Raw genomic sequence first — 14,703 nt, forward strand, 5'->3', positions numbered from 1 at the left:
CACCGTGTGTGTGTGTGTGTGTGTGCGCGCGCGCGCGCGTGTGTGCGCGCGCTCATGCATACACATTCCTTATCTCTAACACAAGTATAAAGTACTTGTGATAGGAACCTCGATATTTCTTTAATATTCCTCCATTATACACTCACATAGTAGACACTGAAATACTTATGGCAATGTATTAGTGCTAAACTAAGTCTGTATAATCCAGCTATTTTTATTTTGTACAAAGGTTTTATGACAACAGATGAAAGAAAATTATTTGACCACCTCAAGTCTCCTCATTTGAAATATTGGGTTCCATTCATCTGGTTTGGAAATCTGGCAGCGAAAGCCCGGAAGGAAGGTAGAATCAGAGACAGTGTTGATCTGCAATCATTGATGACTGTGAGTACATCATAAATTGTCACACACACACACACACACACACACACACACACACACGATGCTAATCAGAGACCAAGAGGGAGCTGGATGTGACAGGTTGGACCAGGTCGAACCTGCTTTGCTTAATTCAGAACCCTCAGCATGCAGGACAGGACAGCACACAGGTTCTAACTCAGGTTGATTGGCATTTGGTTGCTTGTAAACTCTGTGTTAACAGTATTGGGCTTGCAATGTGCTCTGTAGGAAAGTGTCCCTTGATTGACTGGCAATGTCTGCCAAGGGTTCTGCAGGATCTGGTGCCCTCACAGCATATTTGCATCCCTGGCTCCAGGACCTCTCCAGTCAGTTCCCCAAATTGGAATAGTTCAAGGTTAAGCCAGCTTTTCAGATGCTCCAGGAAACAAAATTGTGTTTTTATTCAACAAAATAACCCTGAATTCACCTGAGAAACAAATTAATGTAAGAGCTAGATAGATTTGTGCCATGACAGTCTCCTGCTTGGATTAGGCTAAGAGGAGTGAATGATTTAAAAATAGCTTCTGAATGAAAGTGAACTCTTCTTTCCAGTCTCAGATAATAATTTATGTGCAATTCGGGGGTGGGAGGGTGGGGAGGGAGTCAATGGATCCCAGTCCTTCCTGCTTCAAAGAAAGATAGATTTTCTGTCAATATAAGCAACCTTATTTGGCAGGGGTGGAGGGTTAGGATAGATTTATTTCTTTTTTCTAAGATCTATGGTAAGCATGTTTTAAAAACAGAAAAACAAACAAAAATATCTCCACATAATATACCAAAATGGCTAGAAATTACTTATCCTATATAATAAAAGCCTAATATGCTAAGTGTCCGGTTGACCAGTCGGCTGTTCAACCAATAAAAGCGTAATATGCTAATGATATGCTAAGGCCACTCAACTGCTAACTATGACATGCACTGACCACCAGGGGGCAACCAGTCAACCAGTTGCTATGATGTGAACTGATCACCAGGGGGCAGATGCTCCAACCGGTAGGTTAGCTTGCTGCTGGGGTCCTGCCAGTCGAGACTGAGCAAGACAGGCTGAACATGCCCTGGAGCCCTCCTGCAGTCCCTCCCCAGCTGGCCAACCTCCCACATCCCTCCCCGGCCCCAATTGCACACTGGTGGGGCCCCTCGGCCTGGCCTTCACCCTCTCACAATCGGGGACCCCATGGGGGATGTCAGAGAGCCAGTTTCAGCCTGATCCCACAGGCCAGGACGAGGAACCCCACTGGTGCACAAATTCATGCATTGGGCCTCTAGTTTAAAATATTAACCACTGCCTTCCCATCACCATTTTGGACCAACATCATTTTGGAAATTATGGATTCAATAGAGTAGGAGATACTTCTATAAAGTCCTAATGTATCTGAATATTTAATATATATATATATTCAAATGTACTTCTTTTTGTACATTGTTGAATGATGTTCATGGCTTGTTATTTTCAGAATTTTCCTTTTGGGGTGGTGTTCAGAACCAACTTATTCGCTTTGCAAAGTCCCCTTGTTTCACAGATATAGTCATGAAAGACATGGCCACATTCCTAATCCTACTAAATATTGATTACCACACCCGTCATTTTAGTAAATCATGTTTTATCTGTTTCTGACTTAGGAAATGAACCGATACCGCTCTTGGTGCAGCCTCTTATTCGGTTATGACTGGGTTGGGATCCCGCTGGTTTACACCCAGGTATCAAATGCCGTGCACATGACTTTTATTTCTGCTTGCTCCCTCTGGCACTGGCTGTGGGACACCAGCGCTGTGCTCTCACTTGGGTTTCTCTCTATTCCAGGTTGTCACTCTGGCTGTCTACACCTTCTTTTTTGCGTGCCTGATTGGACGCCAGTTTTTGGATCCCACCGAAGGCTACGCTGGGCATGACTTAGATCTTTACATTCCAATCTTTACTCTCCTACAATTCTTCTTCTATGCCGGATGGCTCAAGGTAGTCAACGGTCTCAGAGTCGTGAGACCCACTCTGTAATCTCTCCCATGTGCCAAACTCTGCATGCTGATCCTTCACTGAGTCTAGCCAGTCATTCCTGCGTGAGTCCAAGATAGATTTAACATTTAATGGCTCAGAGATGTTATTCCCTTTCATCCAGGGATTAAAGTGTCAGGGATGTGGTGAGTACCTATTGCAGCAACTGAAGCAGCTCCTTTATGCAAAGAGCTTACAAGAAGACTCTTTTATGGCTATTGATTTTTTAAGTCTTTGTGTGCTCCCACTAGGATTACAATAATGTAAGTAAAGTAGTAACTGTATCTTCATTGTACTGTGATAAGCAACTACACAGTAGAAGGGAGTAAATAAGAAGCTTTGTATCTTGGTTCTGCTCAACTCTGCAAATAGTTCGCTGTGATTCCCTGAAATCCCACTAGCTGTCTCACAATATTAAATCCACCCCATTTTCAAAACCAGAATTGAGACTCAGAGAAGAATTCATCAAAATCAAAACCAGAAACACAAGAACTCATGACAACATCTGGTTTGCCAGTGAATTGAAAACAGGTTAGGACAGTGAGGACGACTTGTCCAGTCATCAGTGTCAAGCTTTCACTGTTCCCACCAGCACCTCCTCCCACTCCTCCTGGAGGTATGTGTAGATATCAGAGTTCTGATCCTTCCATCTCTTTGGAGAACGTCCAAAACAGAAGTACAGTATGTGATGAAAAAAGAAATTGGAGTCTTTGGCTGCATTAGGTTAATTGAAATCTAATGACAGTTTGAAGATGGCGTTAATAACATGGACTTTCCAGGTGTCTGACTTTCCAAACAGCCGCTTGTTGGAGGGCATCGGTGAGGTCTTCCAGGCTGTGGCAGCATTTTCCCTGCAGGTGCCTTTACTTTCATTGGTTTAAATCTTAACCAGAAAAACAATAAATTATGTTGGCATTTCAAATTATACTCCAAAGAGTAAAGGCATATTCTTTACAAATGGCAAAAACATTTTTAACCAGATGACAGATTCCTTTTTTTAAACTTGTACACATTTTATTACACTGCAGGGCTAACACATGTTACCCTCCTGACAAGATGCTTAAAAAGTACTAGTTGACTTACATGTATTTCTCAAATTTTCTTCAAAATACAAAAATTGCCAAAATGATGAATTTTATCCCATTGGGAGCTTTGTCATATTCAAAAGTCTCTCTCCCTCTCTCTCTCTCTCTCTCTCTCTCTTTCACTGTTCCCACCAGCACCTCCTCCCACTCCTCCTGGAGGTGTGTGTAGATATCAGAGTTCTGATCCTTCCATCTCTTTGGAGAACGTCCAAAACAGAAGTACAGTATGTGATGAAAAAAGAAATTATACTCCCTGAAGTATAATTCTGATCCTTCCAAAGAGATGGAAGGATCAGAACTCTGATATCTACACATACCTCCAGGAGGAGTGGGAGGAGGTGCTGGTGGGAACAGTGAAAGCTTGACACTGATGACTGGACAAGTCGTCCTCACTGTCCTAACCTGTTTTCAGTTCACTGGCAAACAAGATGTTGTCATGAGTTCTTGTGTTTCTGGTTTTGATTTTGATGAATTCTTCTCTGAGTCTCAATTCTGGTTTTGAAAATGGGGTGCATTTAATATTGTGAGACAGCTAGTGGGATTTCAGGGAAAAAAGAAATTAGAGAGAGAGAGAGAGAGAGAGAGAGAGATCTATGTGAGAGAGAAACATCAGTCAGTTGCCTCTTATACTGGCCCCGACTGGGGAATGAACCCAGAATCTAGGTATGTGCCCTGACTGGGAATTGAACCCCCAACCTTTTGGTGTACAGATGATGCTCCAACCAACTGAGCTATCCGGCCAGGGCTAGGCTCTATTTTTATAAACAGAAAAATCACCAAAATTGGCCCAAATGTTTAATCATCCTGTTCTTTCCCCTGAGTAGTGCTGAGATCTGTAGTCTTGCTTTGTGTCCATGTGAGGTGTTTGGCCAGCCTACAAGAAACAGTTAGTTCCTGCCTTCTGACAGTCTCTCTAAAATATTAATGTTTTTTTCTTTTATAATTTTTTCAATACATTTTTATTGATTTCAGAGAGGAAATGAGGAGAGAGAGAAAGAAACATCAATGATGAGAGAGAATCATTGATCAACTGCCTCCTGCATGCCCCTTACTGGGAATCAACCCTGCAACCGGGCATGTGCCCTGACTGGGGATCAAACTGTGACCTCCTGGGTTAATAAGTCAATGCTCAACCACTGAGCCACACCAGCTGGGCTCTTTTATAAAATATTTTTAAAGAAAAATATGAGCCAGGCCGACATGACTCAGTGGTTGAGCATTGACCTAGGAACCAGGAGGTGACAGTTCAATTCCAGTCAGAGCACATGCCTGGGTTGTAGGCTTGATCCTTAGTGTGGGGTGTGCATGAAGCAGTCGATCAATGATTCTCTCTCATCATTGATGTTTCTATCTCTCTCTCCCTCTCCCCTCCTCTCTGAAATCAATGAAAATATATTTTAAAAAAAGAATTGATTCTTTATTTTGAAATATATATACATATGAAAAGCCAATCTTAGCTCCATTAAGAGAGAGGCAGTCCTAAGAGAAGTGAGTTTTCTCACCACAGATTGTATCTCAATTTCTAAACAGCTGTTTTGTCTACACCATTCTAATACTTACTACTCTGTTCACAGTATAGAAAATTCATCTAACCTTATGAGCAGTACATTATTCAGTTATTTGCTGGAAATGGAGCCTTTAAGAAAGTGAAAAAGTACTTTGTGATATAGTTAATTCAGAGGCATAGGTATCATTTTGGTAGTTAAATGTAGACTCTACTATTGTATGTGAGACTGATCCCATAAAAGTGAAATTCTGAATATAACAAAAATAGTTTCAAGACCTATCTAGTTGCCCATGTAATTTAAGGAAACCCCCAGATAAGAAAGGGCAGAGAGCCCCTTAAGAACTCGCAGTCAAGGACCTCGACATGGATGCTGCTATGAGGCTGACTGATTCAGGCCCTGGCTAGGGCTCTCCCTTAGAATAAGGGAGATGATGGTTCTCACCCCTGGCCACTCATTGAAGTCTCCTGGGGGCTTTACCCAACACCGATGCCTGGGTTCAACCTCTCACCCATTAAATGAGAATTTCAGGGGGAGGGGACCCAGGCATCACTCATTTTAAAAGCTCCCCAGGTGATTTTGCTGTTCAGCCAAGGTTGAGAACAACTCCTTGAAGTGGTTAGACTTAAATCCTAAAAAATAAGTAGGTAGATTTTCTACCAAATAGTCTCAGAATCTAGAAACTACTAATCAATGGTGCCTTTATTTTATACACTTGTAAATTTTTTCCATTTAGGCCCAATGAAAAATCACTCACACACCCAGATAATAAAAATCAAAGGGAATTACTAAAAAATGAGACTAACAGGTGAATCATATTTGGCATCTAAATCTCTCATCAAGAAGGCTATTCAATTCAGGAGCATGGTAAGAACGTATAATATTGACCAACTATTGTAAAATATATAAGAAGCTACTAAACTGTTCCCAGTGGGAAAACTAACTCACTAAATCCTTTAGGGTAAAACTAAGTAAGACAAATTTCAGCTTTATGACTTACTAGCTCTTGGACACATTCATTTAACAGTTATGTCCAATAATTATAAAGCTCCTTGTACTATTTTTGTTCATTGTGATTTGTCTTTCTTTGCTGTTTGAACCTTTCCCATGTTTACATTTTGTCTCGACACCTGGGCCTTCATAAATTCCTTAAGAGCGCAGGCTGTGCACCCCTCAAAGTGCCTGGTGCAGTGCCTCGCACACTGTCAGGGCTCCTTCCGTAGTCAGAGGTTTGATTTGTACCTGAAAATTGATTATAGGACTTTTAAAAGCCCATGGCTTCTCTGCACAGGCCTGCAGTGCCACCGGGTAAATATATCCACTGAGAACCTGCCCGTGCAGGTGCGTCATTCCTGGTCTGAGAGTCGGGTCTCGTTTGTTGGTAAATATCTGCATCTATACAACAACCCACTCCCCTCTAGGCTTCATCTGATGGAAGGGACAACAGAAAGCAGAATGTGAAACAGGCATCCTCTTCAACCTTCACTCTGAGTCCTCACAGCATCGTGGCTGACTTGGTCTGTGTTCTAACTGCAGGTGGCTGAGCAGCTCATCAACCCTTTTGGAGAAGATGATGATGATTTTGAAACGAACTGGTGCATTGACAGAAATTTGCAGGTGAGGTGAACTTTCCTTTCCTTTCTATATATATATATATATTAGAGGCCTGGTGCACAAAATTCGTGCATGGGGGTTGTCCCTCAGCCCAGCCTGCACCCTCTCCAATCTGGGACCCCTCGGCAGATGTTCGACTGCCAGACATCCCTCTCACAATCTGGGACTGCTGTCTCCTAACTGCTCACCTGCCTGCCTGCCTGATTGTCCCCTAACCACTCCCCTGCCAACCTGATTGACACCTAACTGCTCCCCTGATGGCCTGATGACCCCTAACTGCCCTCCCCTGCTGGCCTGATCTCGCCCCCAACTGCCCTCCGCTGCCAGCCTGGTCGGCCCCAACTGCCCTCCCCTGCCGACCTGGTCACTCACAACTGCCCTCCCATGCAGGCCTGGTCCCCCCACAACTTCCCTCCCCTGCCGGCCTGATCACCCCCAACTGCCCTCCCCTGTGGCCATCTTGTGATGATGTGAGGGCAGCCATCTTGTGGTGGCCAACTTGTGACAGCCATCTTGTGATGACGTCACATGTGATGCCACCTAGGCTTTTATTATATAGGATATACATCTCTATATATAAAAGGCTAAGTGACCATCTGACCGGTAGCTATGACAAGCACTGACCACCAGGAGGCAGATACTCAATGCAGGAACTGCCCTCTGGTGGTCAGTGTGCTCCCACAGCAGGAGTGATGCTCAGCTGACCTACAGGCACCAGACATCAGGCTCACAGCTGGTGAGCGCTGCTGCTGCAGTGGCACAAGCCTCTCCCACCTCTGTGGCAGCACTACTGAGTAGTGGCAGTAGCAGGTGTAGCAGGGGCCAAGATGAGCGGGAGTGGCACCCACCCCTGGCTCGGGCTCCTCCCTGGTTGCCTGCTGCTTCACACACTGCTACATCCCTTGGGGGATGTCGGACTGCCAGTTTGGGCCCAGCCTGCAGGGATCGGGCTGAAACTGGCAGTCCAACATCCCCTGAGGGGTCCTGGATTGTGAGAAGGCACAGGCCAGGCTGAGGGACCCCACCGGTGCATGAATCCATGCACCGGGCCTCTAGTTAATAGTAAATTACTTGTGCCATTTTAAATCCAAACAGATCCTGAATGCAGGCCCTTGAACTTTGGCCCAACCGTTAGCCACAAATAAAAGGGGTTTGGCCCTTTGGTAAGTTGCCTGAGGACCTTCTGAAACCTCACAGCTCCTAAATCTCAGTTCCAGAGAAATGTAGCCCCTTTTAAGTAGAATTTCAAGCCAGTTTTCTTTTTTAAGTTTTATTATTAACTAGAGGCCCAGTGCACAAAATTTGTGCATGGGTAGGGTCCCTAGCGGCTGCCGGCTGCCGGCTGCTGGCCGCTGGCTGGAGCCTTCTTTTATTCCGCACTTCCCCCTGGTGGTCAGCACATGTCATAGCAAGCAATTGAACCCCCGGTTAGTTGAACTCCCAAGGGGACACTTTGCATTTTAGGCTTTTATATATATAGATGTTATACAGTCTCTTCCACCTCAGAACAAAACAATATATTAATGCATTCTTTAATCTGTTTTCCATTGCCACCCAGAGAAGTTAACAGTGACATAATGGCAGCCAGACGCAATCTGATGTGAGTTCCCAAACTCATGTCACGCAGGTCCCTGCCATCGGATGTCCATCATGGATACTGGGAGCCTGGGCCACACTGGCCTGTATCTCAGATCTGCCTGTATCGCACCAAGGGGACTTCGGCCCCTTCCCTGAAGCATTATCCCACAGAGGTTTTCCATGAAGAACCAGCATAAGATAAGGAGAATGGTCTCCTCAGACCATTCTCTCCCCTGAGAACCACAGCCTTCAGCTCATCTATTTGTTTTGAGCCCTTAATCAGCTCTTAAACAGGTTCAAACATTTCACCATCAGTCACTGTAGGCTCGCAAACTGGCCCCCGTACAGGGAGGGCAAGGAGAGACTGGAGGAAGAGGCAGGCCACTCCAGATTGGCGGGCAGCAGGTTTAATAAGCAATGGGACACTTACATACATACAAGGCTTGTCTGGGGTGATCACCAGATCAGCATATGTCCTCACCCACCTGGCAGGAGCTTCAAAGTTTATACAGAGGCCTTAACTGGCTGGGTGCCGTCAGGTATATTGTTCTGATGGTCTCAACAACACATTGCTCTCTCCAGCCTGCATCCCCGAGAGCAGCTCCACTGTGACCAGGACATACATTCCAAGGAGAGGACAGTTGGGTGAGGAGCCTCCAACTGCCCAGGTCCAGCTCCTGGGTCACCTGGCAGTCACAACGTCTCCATCGCCTCCCTCAATAATCACACCATCAGTCTGCTAGAGAGGAAGCCTAAGCCACTCACTCTGTAAAACTTGGATTCCCAGAGGGTTAATAAGTCACTCATGCATCAGATTGTCAAAGAGGAGAGACCACTATAGCCCCAAGCAGGATAGGGTGTTGATACACTTTTCCAAACAAACAAACAAAAGCTCAAGGCATATAAGAAATGATATCTATACTAATAAAAGCCTATGTGGTCATCACGCCCTCACGCTGTGATGCCCTCATGCTGTAACAGTCCATCACCAGGAGGCTGCGTGCGGGTCCTGGCAGCTTCGCACAGTGCAGAGGCAAGACCCCCGGCTCCAGCCGACCTCTTTGGGGCCATCCATCTAGGAGCCCCAGATGGGTGGGCAGGGCCTACCTCTTTGGGGAGATGGATCGTGGGGCTCCCGCACTGTGAGAGGGCACAGGCCAGGCTGGGGAACCCCTCCCTCCCCCGAGTGGACGAATTTCATGCACCGGGCCTCTAGTCAAGTATAAAGGTGTTTATGAAATCCACAGAGTGGGATATTGAGGATCTTCAGCTTCCTGCGGTATCTGGGATTTGTGGGTGCTGTCAGGATAGGCAGTATGGTAACTCTGAGCAAAGAAGACGGTGCCTCTCATTCCTCCAGGTTAGAAGCAGCCCTACTTGGAGGCATGTGGCTTGATGAGCCTCGTCTGGGCAGTTTCACAGCCCCACCCTCTGCAGCGGCCCTGGTTGCAGCAAATACGAACCACAGACATTTGTATTTTCACTCATCGGGCTGTGCTCCATCCCACTCCAACTCCCATCCACCCTCTGAAACGTCTTCTCTTTCTTTCTAAGTTCACATCTGGATGATTCTAACACTGCAACAATGCTTTCAGGTCTCTCTTTTAGCTGTGGATGAAATGCACATGAGCTTACCCAAGATGAAGAAAGACATCTACTGGGACGATTCTGCTGCTCGCCCCCCATATACACTGGCAGCTGCTGACTACTGCATACCCTCATTTCTGGGGTCAACAGTCCAAATGGCGTAAGTGCATTTTTAAAAAAATCATCATTGTTTAGAAAAGAAGTGATAATTTTTTTGCCATGTTCTTGACGTTACTTTCATTACAACTTTCAGTTAACAGTATCTTATAAATTTTATATATAATTAATATACCCAAGGGAGTTAAAGAGTAAAGAGATGTAGTTTCTGGTTTAAATATGGTGTGTGTGTGTGTATGTGTGCGCGCGAGCGCGCTCGAGAGCGTGTTGGGGCAATTTGCATTTTTACATTGCTTTTGTACCACAGCAAACTTTTCCAATGGTTGTGAAACTATCCTTTTTTTCCCCATGCAATTTGAAGATAGTTTAATTATGTAGTCTTTTATTACTTAACTCTATCATAATTAAATGCATTTTTAAATAAATGTTTATTGAGCATGTACCACGTGCAGGCACTGTGTTAGACTATTTGGAGACAAGTAAATCTTAAAGAATTAAATGAGTTTTATCAAGTTTTCCCTAAGATTATAATTCAACCTACCCTGGTCAGCTAGCTTAGTTGGTTGGAGCATCATCCCGTACACCATAAGGTTTCCAGTTCGATTCCCGGTCAGGGCACATACCTAGGTTTTGGGTTTGATTCCTGGCGGGAGCACATGCAGTAGGTAACCAATGGATGTTTCTCTCTCACATCCATGTTTCTCCCTTTCTCTTTTTCTCTTCCTCTCTCTAAAATCTATAAACATATCCTTGGGTAAGGATTTTTTTAAAAAGATTATAATTCAACCCAACTGTGTTTAGTATATAGTAAATCAATCTCTGTTCCCTGGTGTTAACATAACAATCTGTCTTTATATACAAGCTTTAAATAAATAGGCTGAGGCCTGAAGTAAATCATGCACAGTTCTTGAATAATTTTATTTATTTTTTTAAAATATATGTTATTGATTTTTTTACAGAGAGGAAGGGAGAGGGATAGAGAGTTAGAAACATCGATGAGAGAGAAACATCGATCAACTGTCTCTTGCACACCCCCTGCTGGGGATGTGCCCGCAACCAAGGTACATGTCCTTGACCGGAATTAAACCTGGGACCCTTCAATCCACAGGCTGACGCTCTATCCACTGAGCCAAACCGGTCAGGGCTTGAATAATTTTATTAAATCTGATAATGTATTTGATTTTTAAGAAATGTGTGAATAAGGGGGAAGTGTAAGTATTTTTGCTGAAGGCAGATGCCACAGTTTCCAAGTAACTTAAAAAGAATATGGACAAATTTAGAAAAGTAAGGAGCCTTCCCAAACATTACAGAAAAAGGAAAAAAACTTGTGGAATTTTTCTTGTAACTTTTGGACAAAGAGTGGCTTGTTGCTCCCTGAGGGAACAGACTTGGGTTTGCATTTTGTAGTTGCCACTTGTGACCCTTCATTCCCCTCCCCCCAGTTTTCAGCCCTCCTCTTTCCCTATCATTTAAAAAGCAAAATGCAACTGAGCACATTTTGAAGATCCTATTGGCTTTACTCAGTGATTCATGAATTAGGCAACGTTCAATCTAACAGGTAGAAAGGAGCCCTAAGGAGCTGACTTTATAGACAGAGGGAGCAGGACCAAGGAAGTCCTTGCTCTAGGCAGCTGAGCAGGTTGGTTATTGTGACATTTCCTTCAGGGGGTAGCAGGGGCCTAGCAGGCAGATTATCTAACGAGTGCTCTTCTGGTGAGTCCAGATGGACTGGTTGAAGATCCCATCTCTGCGAGAGCTAGAACTATATTTAAGGCTCCATTTGGTGATGTGGGGCTTAGCATAAGCAACTTGAAGCTTGTTGTCTTGTTTTTATTTCTTTTTATTAAATTTATTGAGGTGACATTGGTTAATAAAATTATATAGGTTTCTGGTGCACAATTCTATAATATATCATCTGTATATTGTATTGTGGGTTTACTACCCCAACTCAAGTCTCCTGCCATCACCACTGATCCCCCATACTCTCTTCTACCTCCTCCACCACCACCCGTTTGTCTTGTTTTTAACACTGTATCAGGATATCTAGCTTCAGTCCTATTCCTGTAAGGCTTTCCTCTTAGCCAAGTGTCTCCTGACCCCCATAAGCAGTGATTTGTATGCTCTTCCCAAGGAGTTTCTGAGGCTGAAAGCCCTTCAAGACCCAGAGGAAAGGATGACGAAGCAGAAAGCCAGGCGCTGTGGTATATGTATAATAAGACCAGACCGTTCAGGAGCCAGGAGATTTGCCCTTTCCTCAAGAACACCTTAGAGAAAGGTGCCTACACTAGACTAGCTCCTGCCTCCAGAGAGACTGCTGAGCCTGGACTCTGCTGTCCAGAGCTTCTTCCAGGCCAGGGAGCTCGTCCCCACCCCAGCAGTCGCTCAGTCTCCAGGAATAGTAATGTCCTGTTGTTTGCACGACTCAGCATTTTTAATGCATTCTGCAGTGGCAGTTTCATGGATGTCTGGCAACCTTTGCAATTTTGAAAATTAATAGATGCTCTTCAGTGAGTTTGTTTTTAGGTCATTAAATATGCTTTAACCTTCCCCTCCACTCCCATCATTGATTAACGCAAAGTGTTTGAAGAGCTAACGTGTAAAAGAAGAGAACCCAGCCCCACTGGCGGGCAGGGGGTTATTGGGGGGCCTCTAGTTAGTCTGCAGGTGCTACCAGTGCTTCAGTTCGAGTGTCTACTTAGTTGTTTTTGCCTGACAGTTAAAAAGATTCTTTTTGGTCTCATGAAGTCCAGGGTGGTGGTATGTTTTTTAGTGGTTTTATATCACTTCAGGATGGGAAAGGGGAAGCTGCCTCCTCCACCCTGCCATTGTTCCTTACAATTGCCGTATGCCTTGTTTGAACAGATCCATGAAGACTCCTTATGCTACTTACTGTAGGACTGTCCACTATACGACTTAGCAGACCTTTCATGGGGGAAAAATTATCTCAGACATCAGTGGGAAAGAAGAGAGCTTTGTCTCTTTTGGGCAACCTTCCACTATTTGTTACAGACTCTGAGTTTTAACGTTGATGATGGTCTCCTTTTCATTTGGCTGCTGACAGCTGAAAAGCAAATCTGTAGCCCACCTTTAGAAAGTCTGTGGGGTTTGGGGGCTGCTTTTCTAGGTGCTGTGTCTCATCTTGCCATTGTTCCTTATTCTAGCTCTCCTATCGTAGCCTAACTTCATACATTATTGCATTGTATGTGTTTTTATAAGCCACCTCAAGTCCTTTATAAGATGAAGCAAGATGTAATAAAGAAACAAAATGATAAATATTCTTGCTCTGGAAAAAGAAGGAAAAAAGGCTGAGCAAAAGGAATCCACTGGAGAATAAGGAAGACACAGGAGCTAGAGGTTGACAGAGCAAGGTCCTAGAGAAAACACAGGAAGGCAGGGGCCAGGTTGGTCCCCGGAGGGGGCCTGGGCACCTGATCGGGAGGGAAGGAGCTGAAGCCGGATGTGGTGAGGGGGGTGGGAGATGGTGCCTGTGTAGCTAGTGAAGCAGGAACCTGTGTGCTCCATCATGTCTTAATCCAAAGGAAGTGTTAACAAGGCCTATCTTTCTCCATCTAAACTGAGGCCAAAAAGCTTGTTTTAAAACTATATTTTATAATTTCTAACACAATATGAATGCTGAACTTCTATCTCCCAATCTTTGTATGGGGCATATTAAAAGTCAACTTCAGAATGACCACTTTCAGTGAAAAAAAAGGCCAGTTGAAAATATGAACAGAGCACCCAAAATAGAAATTATAATTACAAAAAATATTAATTTTCATAAATATACCTGTCTTGAGCATCTAATAAATAGTGTTGATTATTCTCTGGCCAGTACTGTCCACTTAATAAACCATGTTATAAATTAACTGAGCAATGAAAAGAAGTCTTTCTGGTTGATCTCTTTTTCCATTACACAGCTGAGATTATATCATTTGAATCTGATTAGTATATTCTTTTGTCATAATGTAAAACACTTTCTGATCTGCTGTTTTAATTAAGACATCTTTTCATTAGCTTAGCCATGAAGACCCTATTAACCAAGATTTAAAGATGCCTGAAAACAATCAAAAGAAGAGTTGTTCATAAAATGAAAATGGGTCTTCTTTTACAACAAAACAATTATATAGTAGATCAGAAGTATTCTTAAGGATATTAGTTCAAATATACCAAATATACCAGAAGCAAACACTCTGTTTCATGAACCTCACTTCACCAAAACAAACTTAGAATGCTTAAACTCAAGCCAGCATTGCTGAAAGTAAATTTCTGTTTAAAACAAACAACAAAAAATAAGGTGCAGGCCTAGCCTACCACACAGCTGGCTTGGGGTAGAATGCTTGTCTTCAATTATACAGCCACAAGTTGCTCCAAAATTCTTATCATTTTTTAAATGCTTGGGATTATCCATTAGCACAACTTGTTAAGTCTCTGAGGAATGGAATATATGGAAATTAAAAACCTAAAGTCTCATAACTCCCTTTAATCCTGTCTTGAAAAATCAAAATGACCAACAGTGTAGAAGCAATAATTTCATAAAGGCATTGGTAAACCCTAATAAAATGCCCAACCATAGCAACTAAAGGATTCAAAATCCTGGAGAAGGCTGTCGCTGATTATGAAATGGATCACTCATGAGTGTTGTGAGGGTATGAGGTGTACACCTGGAGCTGTGCTCACTCTGTCTGAATCTAAAAGCACTCGCTCTGCCTGTGAACCTTGGATTACTGATTGCAATCCTGTTTAAAGAAGTCTGTTCTATTCGGCTTTCTGCCATGATTCAAACATGTCAACATCTCACACTTATAGTGATCTTAAGCAATGTGTCCAT

The 14,703-nt window shown here is 43.7% G+C and overlaps 1 protein-coding gene across 1 annotated transcript in view; it reads left to right on the forward strand.

The window, feature by feature from the left end:
• BEST3 (bestrophin 3) overlaps nt 1–14,703 on the forward strand; it is a 40,836-nt gene that overhangs the window by 13,589 nt on the left and 12,544 nt on the right. Inside the window, exons 4-8 of the mRNA XM_070407635.1 lie at nt 230–384; nt 2,020–2,097; nt 2,201–2,353; nt 6,516–6,596; nt 9,767–9,918. Of these exons, the coding sequence (XP_070263736.1) occupies nt 230–384; nt 2,020–2,097; nt 2,201–2,353; nt 6,516–6,596; nt 9,767–9,918 (619 nt within the window). The remainder of the gene's footprint in view (nt 1–229; nt 385–2,019; nt 2,098–2,200; nt 2,354–6,515; nt 6,597–9,766; nt 9,919–14,703) is intronic.

The sequence above is a fragment of the Myotis yumanensis genome, unplaced genomic scaffold (genome assembly GCF_028538775.1).
Source record: "Myotis yumanensis isolate MYYU_CA2020_CCGP unplaced genomic scaffold, mMyoYum1.0.hap1 SCAF_3, whole genome shotgun sequence".
NCBI classification, from domain to species: Eukaryota; Metazoa; Chordata; class Mammalia; order Chiroptera; family Vespertilionidae; genus Myotis; species Myotis yumanensis.